Genomic DNA, 9,852 nt, shown 5'->3' on the forward strand with positions numbered 1-9,852 from the left:
TTCAAGCCGCCGGAGAGACAAAAGGCCTTGGAAAACGTTGGATAACTCGTTTTTTGGCTCGTTATCCAATCCTTAAGACCCAAAGGCCCCGTCGAATAGATAACGCCCGGGTTAATGGCGCTACTACGGAGGTAATTAAATCTTGGTGGCTTTATATTACGAACCCGGTTATTAACGCTATTAAACCGGAAAACCGTTGGAATATGGACGAAACCGGTATAATGGAAGGTAAAGGATCTAACGGCCTGGTATTAGGGCTTAACGGGATCCGGCCGTTGCAACGGAAAGAGCCCGGAACGCGGGGTTGGACGACTATAATCGAATGTATATCGGCTACGGGCGTTGCCCTCCCTCCCCTTGTTATATTTAAGGGAAAAAACGTACAACAACAATGGTTTCCGACGGATTTAAGCCTTTTCGATAATTGGAAATTTCACGCAACCGAAAACGGGTGGACAAATAACGAAACGGCTATCGAATGGTTAAAAAAAGTGTTTATTCCGTATACCCAACCTTTAACCCCTGAAAAGCGGTTATTAGTTTTGGATGGCCATGGATCACATATAACGGACGAATTTATGCTTCTTTGCTTGCAAAACAATATTCAACTCCTATATTTACCCCCTCATTCGTCACACGTTCTCCAACCATTGGATCTATCGGTTTTTGGGCCGTTAAAAGAAGCTTATCGACGTCAACTTGGATTTGTTAGCCAATTTTGCTGTTCAACAATTATTGGAAAACGAAATTTCCTACTTTGTTATCGAAAAGCCAGATTAAAAGCATTTATAGCAAAAACCATTCAATCTGGTTGGCGTACAACGGGGTTATGGCCGGTAAACTTGGTTAAACCACTTTTAAGCCCTTTTTTGTTAGAAAATAGCAATGCCAACGTTATAAAAGATAAAAACAACGGTTTGCAAAGGGATAAAACACCGGAAAGCCCAGCCCAAAAAATTAACGACCCGTCTTTACTTATTTGGAAAACCCCTAAAACGACCCGAGATGTCCGATTTCAACTGCAAAAACTTTCCCAATCCAACAAAACCAACGCTACTTCACGTCTTTTATTTGCAAAAGTCCAAAAAAGCTTCGAAGCTAAAGATACCCTTTTGGCTAGCGCCCAGCAAAAAATCAGCTTATTGGAAGCACAACTGGAGGCAATACGGCCGGTTAAAAGGAGGAGGGTGGTTCCGGATCCAAACGAGCTTTTGGTTAACAAACAGAACATTATTGGATTGCAGGAAAAGGATATAGAAAATTTGGAACCTTTAGCTGATGAAGAAGAGGTTAATGAACCGGAGAAGCGTGAAAACGATTGTATTTTTGTCCGTTGATAATTTTATATTTAAATCAGCTTATAAAAGTAGGCATTTCGTTGTTAGATTTTCAGGGTGCCGAACAGGGGGGGTGCCGAACAGGGGGTACGCAACGTTAAACCGTAAACCACAGGCGCATGTCGGGGGTTGCTTTAAATTGCGAGAGGAGCCTCCCTATACACAATTTATGCTGCGAGTAAACCTATGCATGCAAAAGCAAAAAGTTATTACCGCTTAAGTCTCCGTAACGGGTTATTCGGACATGTGTGTTAGTAAATAATGCCCGCCAGTACGGACCGTGATGGCTGTCTGCAGGGGCTTCGCGATTACTATACAGGCAGAAGGATGCTGCCCGTCAAAGAAGAGTGATCAATTGGTCCAGGGACTTAAAATATGCATACAAATCCCTGAAAACCAGGTGTATTGAGAGCAAAGTGCAATAGAGCTCCAGAAAGCGAGAAGGCCTATCAAGTGTATCCGGATCTGCCCTGCGCTACCGCGGTACGAACCCCAAAAGAAGATGCAGGCTCAAGGGAGGAGAATGGAACGAAACTAGTATGCGCATCTTTTCATTATTTCGAATGCTTGTTTTTCCCACAGGCTGCCAATTGAACAGAAAGTGGTGTCAGACAAGGCACGGGACACTGTGCCGCACCCTCAATGAAGAAAAGGGCTTCGCCCCTGTAGGCCTGTAAAGTCCGTCCAGGCAGCTTTCCGTTACCTTTTCCAATTTTCTTAAGGTCGTTTGGATTTACTTACGCAGCCGACACTCGTTACCCGACTTCTACCTCTACCCTCAAACAATTTCGACCGCGCGTTCTTCCACGACATACGTCGTATACGGGAACCGACTTGGTGCTGGACGACCATCCTAGTTGTTGCAACCCTTCGATATCTGGTGGTGTCTTTGATTATCATACACCCGACAACGATGTCTTAAGACCAAAAAGATTCAGGGTTAGTTCTGTTCTCGCAGAAAAGAAAAAAATGAGAAAAAGAGAAAAAAAGAAAGAAAAAAAGAACACAACAACAACCGGCTGAACACATTTTCATGTCAGTCGCTGTCGTAGGCAACTATCTTTATATCGAAGCAGGGTAATTACCCCGCAATGCCTGGAAAGAGCGTCAAGTTCCCCAATTGTCCTGGCAATTTAACCACAAGGGCCAAACACACTTTGCATGCAACCATACTAACATGTCATCTTGCCACAGTGAAAAATACTTACCCCATTACCCTCGATTCAGCATAGACAAACAAGACCGTCTCCATCACATGAACTAGCATGAACGAAACCCTCCCCCGGTAAACTCTGTCTCCCTTTGGACTGATGACCAAGCCAGCCCCAAAAAGATGTACCGCTGGAGAGGGGAGGGGTTACAGATAAAGGCATTTGAGCAAGCGCGGAATGCACGCCTCGGGAGTTTCTCCCCGGACGACAATGGAGGTGGCTCCTGGGCAGCCAAGCCCCTACCCAAGCCGCACACGATCGCATGCGTCACGGGAGCGAGCTCCACCGGCTTTAATGAAGTAGGATCTAGCCTTGGCGGCTTAAGAAACCCAGGCACCGACCAAGAGATATTTCGTGACAAGTTCCGGTACCGGGCCTAATCACGCACGAGATGTCGTCCAGGACATGGGCCGGCGTGTCCGCGCTGCCGTTTTCGACCTAAGACTTGCACACCTGGGGCTCCACCCTCTATCCCCCATCACTGGGAAGCAGGGGCGGCAGCCTCACCGGCAGTAGTAGTCACCGCGAAAGTCTGACGAGCTGCTCTCCCCGATTGCTGTTTCCGAGCTGAGCTTACCAAGCGGCGTTTCTGAGATTCAATATGCAACCAAGATTAATAAAATGCACGGCCATTCAATTATATATAGAATAGAGGGCGAACATTGGTGACATAAAATAGACGCGCGGTAACTTTCCTCTAATGATACTAGTCAAATACATGTGAGATGTGATTTATGGAGTTGAATTTGAATTTACCGGACGTCACCTGGCAGCAATCGAGTAGGATTCAGCTGTTTACTTGGCAGCCCAAATTTATTTGACAGCTGGCGAGTTTGCTTTTTGTTAAATTATTGTTGAGGAGACGCCTGACTGGGACATGCACGCTGGTTGGGGATTTCCTAGGACCCGACTTCCACCTCCCATGCTATCATGGTTACTTCTGCTGATCAGCAATGTGGAAGGCACAAAGAAGGTAACGAGCAGCAACCTAGCATCACCATTGTGTTATTTACGTGGTAAAGCTAGGGACGCCCAGAAACACATGTCACGACCTTCCCTTTAAGGGCTATTATATCGTGGATGATTGATTGGCGGGTTAGTTGTGGTTGGGTGTCGGCATTGTCGGATGATGAAATTACCCCGCATCTGCAACCAATTGCGCCTAAAAAGTAACCCACTGCTACAACGTAGCACTGAAGAAGGTTTGAGGGGCGGTTATCAAGCGAGAGGTACTTCAACTTATGGTGAGAATCTATTGTGACCGAGTTTTTTGATCGACAACCCGTCAAAACAAGGTTACAGTAGCAGGTACATAATTTAATTTCGCGCCAAGAAGAGCACTTCGTAAATTTCCCGGAACCGTCAAAGGGTCCGAGGAAAACTTTATTTCCCCTGAAAGTCCAATAATTTTCGTCTGCTATTTATCGTCTTTTCAGAAACAAATATTTTGAGCCTTTAGAAGGTATACAAACAAAACATTCTTCTTGATTTGGATTAACGTATCTCTTCTACGGCCCATAAAAAATGAAGAATCATGCTTCCATGCTTGCCGCACTTGGCACCATCGTCTCCGCAGTGCTATCTCAGGACTTGCCCCCGCTCACTTCAGTAAGTAATACCGGCTTTTTTCGCTGCTGCTCGTAGTTCATCCCAACTAACAGCACAAACAGGATGGCCTTCGTGGCCTCATCACCGCGGACGCTCTCATGGCCAAGGCCAAAGTCCTTGAAGACTGTGCCTACGCCACACCAGCACGGAACAGATTTGTCGGCACCACTGGGCTGGATACGTCGCTACAGTGGGTCTACGACACCTTGACAGCCCTTGACTACTACGACGTCAAAAAGCAGAAGTTTACTGTCAACAGGGGTGGGTCTGCCTCATTTTCCGTCGCCGGCAAGACGTACACCACAGCCACCTTTGACGGAAGCCCTGCCGGCGAGGCAGATGGAAAACTCGTACCCGTCGCCAACCTGGGCTGCAGCGCCACCGACTTTCCTTCTTCCGTCTCGGGAGCCATTGCTTTGGTCGCTAGAGGCACATGTGGCTTTGCCGACAAGGCCCGGTTCGCCGGTGCAGCGGGTGCCAAGGCCGTCGTCATTTACAACAACGTCGCCCAGGGTGCCGCGGCGGGCGGGCTAGGCAGTGGCACGTTCCCTCCGACTGTCGGGATCAACCAGGCAGACGGGCAGGCCCTTGTCGCCGCGGGCCAAGGCCAGGAGGGTAGCGTTTCGGTCACCATCAACACGGTCAGCACGTACAACATCATCGCGCAGACGCGCAGCGGTGATACGGCTAATGTCCTACAGCTCGGCGCGCACATGGACAGCGTTGAGGTGTGCCCAGGCGTCAACGATGACGGGTCGGGCTCCATTGGGATCCTAGAGACTGCAATCCAGCTGGCAAAGTTTCAGCCGCCCAAGAACACGGTAAGGTTCAGCTGGTGGTCCGCTGAGGAGGTCGGACTTGTCGGCTCGACCCATTATGTCAAGTCGCTGTCGCAGGAGGAATTGGACAAGATACGGCTATATCTTAACTTTGACATGATTGCGTCAGTCAACTGGCTCTATGCAATCTATGCCTCAAACGGCACGGGCTTCGACGGCAGACCGCCACCGCCTGGCGTTGTCGAGGCGGAAAGTGTGTTTCAAGAGTACTTTGACAACGTGGCAAAGCTTAATTACACCAGTTTTGATTTGCGCAAGGCGAGCGATCACGGCCCTTTCATCGATGCGAAGGTCCCAACCGGTGGGCTGTTTGCAGGGGGCTCAGAAGCAAAGACAGCGGAGCAGGTCGCGCTGTTTGGCGGGACGGTGGGAGCTCCTTCGGACCCAGAGAATCACAAAGTTGGCGACAACGGTGAGTTGCTTTTTAACTCCGGCTTGACTTGACTTTTGAGGTTTAGACCTCGGAGCATCTCCCATTTGTAACAACCATTGTATGCCAGCATCAAATGTTCACCCGGAGCCGTTCGAGGCCATGACCAAGGCTATAGCCTATACCGTAGCCCTCTACGGAAAAAGCTTTGACCGCCTGCCTCCACGGTCACCAAGTTTAAGCAAGCAAACTCGGGATTTACAGTTCGGCGAAATAAAGTTCACGGAGGCCCTTTGCGGGTGCCAAAAACCGCTAGCTGTAGTCTAAGCAATGGAATATAAAGGTACGTACTGCTTTTAAAATTATATTTGTATTATATTAATTATTTAATAGGAGTTGTATTCTCTTTGCGATAGGTGGAATTAAAACAATATTAATAAAAGTATATTTACATACAATATCTTATTATTAATAATTAAATATATCTCCGTAAAAACTTATTAAAATGTTTAATAACGTGATATACCCCCAATTCGGCACTTTAAAACTTGATAATTAGGTTTTTTATTTTGCGAAACGATTTAAAAATATAATTATTAACGCAAAATTATATATTTAATTTCTAATGTAATTTAAAATAAATATTTATTACGATTTTATAACCTATTTTAAATTATTATTCCCGGTATAATTAAAATATATGTATAAATGAAAATAAAATTTTTACTTGCAGGGACTTTCTTATAAGCACCGGAGGCTCCCTAAAAAATCGCGAGCTTCACTTTAAGCCTTGTGGGAACCCCTAATAAATAATTTTATCCGCTTTAGGGTAGCCCGCCTTGTTTACTTAGGCCGACGCAGGTATTTACGGGTGGGTTTGGCAAGCGTTAAAGCCGGTTAAAATTATTTTTATAATTGCTAAATATTTAATTTGCCACTTAGGTTTTAATTTGCCCTTTACATTTGCGGCATGCTAAATATATAAAACCCTCTTCGTATATTGACGTGCGCATACATTCGTCCTTTCCGGCTAAAATAACATTTCTTTTGTCCGATATGCCCACGATATTAATTACCACTTTAATATAATATAATACCACCTTTATTACTAGGGTAAAAACTTTGCGTATTTTCCTACGTTAAATCCAAAACATTATCAGGTATTAATGTAGGTCTTATTTTTATTCTGGCCCGTCATCCCAGAATTTAATTTATTTTTCATGCGATTATATAATTAATAAGGTCATTAGGTTGGTTTAATTTCTTTTAAACCTAATGTCCAGTCGAAATTTCTCTGGTATTTTAATAAAGCGGGGGAATTTTCAAAATCTTAATGCCACAATAACGGTTATAAGACGGAGGTTTTGCTGGTGTAATGGCGGGCCTGTGGCGCGGCTTAACCTGGCCGTGAGAAAAAGCCTTTGTTTAAATATATCCAACCTGCTTTTAATACTCAACTTTATACACCGCGTTTTATAAAGTAACGTAAAAATAAACTGGTTATTCCTATATGGCAGGTGAGCTGCCATTTCAGGACGTATTACCAACACGTTAAACCGGTATTACGGAGGGCAGGTGGAATTACACCAGTTTTAATAAAATTATCCCACATGAGAATAAATATTAATATAATTAAATACGGTATACGGTCACATGTATTATCCACTGTCAGGTTGGATATAATTTATATTGTAAAAGATCAGCTTAATTTTCAAAATTTAATAGCTTTGAATATTTTATCCCCTCCCATCTCGTAGCGGTTTTACGGTAATTAATACCAAACTAGCCACAAAGAACATGTTGAAAGTATAAAAGTCGCTATCGTTTATCGAAAATAACATCATGGTCATCGCAATGTTTTATTTACTATTCCCGCCCTGCAGGATTGTAAATTCCTTCCTCGCCCCTTAATTGCATTCGCAGAGACGCTGAACCGCGGCTCTATCCCCATTTTGTGCCTGGACTCTGCAGTCATTTATTGCCTATAAATTAAGTTAGAGTAAATATTATTGCAAACTTAAAAGTATAATAACCGCAGGGATAAATAAAAGATATAAAGGTAAAAGTTTATAAAATATTATTTTCAATCCACTTACTGGTGTGGAGCCAATTTTTTCGCAACCTTTTACGCAAGCAGATTTAAGTTCGCCGCATGGATCGAAGGGCGCAGGTGTCGAACTAGCAGCTTGCGCGCTATTCGCAGGTGTCGCAGCCACTAAAATATTGGTGGCCACATTGAGGAAAAGAATAATGAACGACTTCATATTTGCTTGTTAAAAAGAGGTTTTAAATAATTGTTTTAATAAAGAGAGAAGTTAATAATTTTATTGGCCGAGTTGTATAACATGTAAAGAAATTAGCAACCCGAGAAACTTTAGGTGTCGTTGTATTTATACAGCAGCTAATGGACATGGTTAATTAAATAATATTCTTAACGTTAAAATTGTAATTCATAAAATACTTGAAACTTGGCTGATACATTTTTTAAAACGTTTATAATATTATTTCTAACACGATTTAAAACAGGGGCGAGAGAATTTTTAAAATAAGTCATCGCCGCTGACTAGTAAGGGAAACGTTACGTTATTTATTTATATTTAACAGCCGTGTTTATACACCCGGTGTAAATTATATTATTAGCCAGAAATTTCTAGGGTGTAGGCCCGGTGCGGTGCATTACTTTATACAGCAGGTTTTATATGTATTTAACCCTGTTTAATTTTAGTTCAACTTATTCTTGGAAATAATTCACGACAAGGGGGACGGCCAAAGACATGTATTAACGGATTGGGTTTTGCCGGATTGCGAATTCCCACGATTCCGGCGATGAAGGACCGNTCCCCCTCCAATCCACCGCGACTGGGCTACCTACCACGACACGAGTTGAAAAGATGTAAAATCCGTGACAAATGTTGGAACTAGTCTCATTGTTTAAATTAAACGACCCCGAATGAAAGCGATTTTTATATGGACCCACAGGTATAAAACAAAGCCACGAATCAACCACGGTTTACTTGTGAATTGTGCCATTAAGGGATAAGCCCGAAAATTATATTATGATTTTTTTGCAAGGCACCGTGGTCGAGTGAACGAGGCGCGTGCAAATCCAAATTTATATTTTAAAATTTTAAACGTCGGCGAATATAATTTTAGGGCTTACCGTCAGACCGCCAACTTTAATTATTGGGGCTCGCGGTTTAGGGATAAGCTCTGAGATTAGGTCGTTAGCAATTGTTCGACGCAATATTACTCACGAATGTCAGAGCACCACGCATTAAACAATGTGCCGTGCAGATCAAACGATTCTGTCTCTAACATGATTTATTTGGCTAATTAATCCAACTTTGCGTGCCTTTATCTGTGCTGTTTCTAGTGGGGTAGTAGTCTGCACTAATAACACCCTTCCTAGTACAAGTTCACGATTTGCTCCTATCGATAAAGCCCCATTTTATCCATTAAGTGGAGATAAACGGCCGCCGGGCATCACTTAATTGGTTAGGTAGGTTAATTAGCGGCTGTTGCCGAGGTAGCAGCTTATTGTACCCGCTCCATCTTCTTCGCAATAATGCGGGGGAAGAGCGATGAAAACAAACACCACCAACTATCGCACCCGTCGGGCCACATGAGAGCATGGCGCGACCATATTCGTCACCTAACCTGTAATTTATGTCTTATCCAGGGTCCTATCAACGTATCACCAACTGGCTCGTTTCTGTCCCTATCGGTGCCCTCGGCGCCAGCGGCAGCGGGCGGCAGAAGCGCAAGTTAGTCCAAGCGATCAAATCAGACTTCACCCCGCCTGAGTCCCCTACCCGGCCGCCGCAAACAGTACTCCGGATCAGCCAAAGAACAGCGCCGGCAACACCCACAATATCCGCCTCCACATCTTCCCGTACCGGCTCCTCCTGCACAAGATCAACGGCTATAAGCAACGGCCGCAGTCGCTCGGCGCGCAAGAAAAGAGCATTGCTGGAGCTGGGAGAAGAAGATGGAATACAGCCCAGAAATTTTAACACAGGGCAAGTCCCCGAATCTTTGCTAGGGTTCGAAGACGAGATTCTGGATGTTGGTAGTCGTGGTCGCGCGATTGTCCCGCCAGAGACAAGGTTCAAAATATTATTTTATATATAGCGAAAATAATTATAAAGAATAAACGTTTAAAAAAACCCTAATTTCGGGCTTCATAGCGATATTTTTATTATATTTTTACCACTTTTATTCAATTAAATATTCATAAATACAAAACACATAATGTTTTAACTATATCGCGGCTGCGTATATAATGCCTGTACAATGCGGATATTGTGCAATTACTTCCACATGCGGCGATAATCGACAAATTGTCCTCAAATTAAAACGGGCGCGACTTTTTCGGCCGATTCAATTGGTCGAAAAGCCATGTGGCTGAAAGGTACATGGAACGCCCGGTTCACCCTGCAACGCAGGGGGGTTTAGTCTGAGCATTGAGACTACGGTTGGAATAATCA

General features: G+C 44.1%; 2 protein-coding genes across 2 annotated transcripts; both read left to right on the forward strand.

Moving 5' to 3' along the window:
- Positions 1-2,428: 2,428 nt before the first annotated feature.
- On the forward strand, positions 2,429-3,064 carry PgNI_07983 (uncharacterized protein; the record flags this gene model as incomplete). The annotated part of the gene is made up of 3 exons (XM_031127985.1): positions 2,429-2,530; positions 2,602-2,847; positions 2,882-3,064. 3 exons carry the CDS (start codon positions 2,429-2,431, stop codon positions 3,062-3,064), a joined length of 531 nt encoding a protein of 176 aa, XP_030981068.1.
- An 819-nt stretch (positions 3,065-3,883) lies between these two features.
- Positions 3,884-5,871, forward strand: PgNI_07984 (uncharacterized protein). Its single transcript, XM_031127986.1, has 4 exons — positions 3,884-4,156; positions 4,219-5,407; positions 5,496-5,708; positions 5,759-5,871. The coding sequence occupies exons 1-3, from the start codon at positions 4,073-4,075 to the stop codon at positions 5,690-5,692; spliced, it is 1,470 nt and encodes a 489-aa protein (XP_030981075.1). The 5' UTR covers positions 3,884-4,072; the 3' UTR covers positions 5,693-5,708; positions 5,759-5,871.
- Positions 5,872-9,852: the final 3,981 nt, after the last annotated feature.

This window comes from Pyricularia grisea, assembly GCF_004355905.1.
Source record: "Pyricularia grisea strain NI907 chromosome Unknown Pyricularia_grisea_NI907_Scaffold_4, whole genome shotgun sequence".
Taxonomy (NCBI): domain Eukaryota; kingdom Fungi; phylum Ascomycota; class Sordariomycetes; order Magnaporthales; family Pyriculariaceae; genus Pyricularia; species Pyricularia grisea.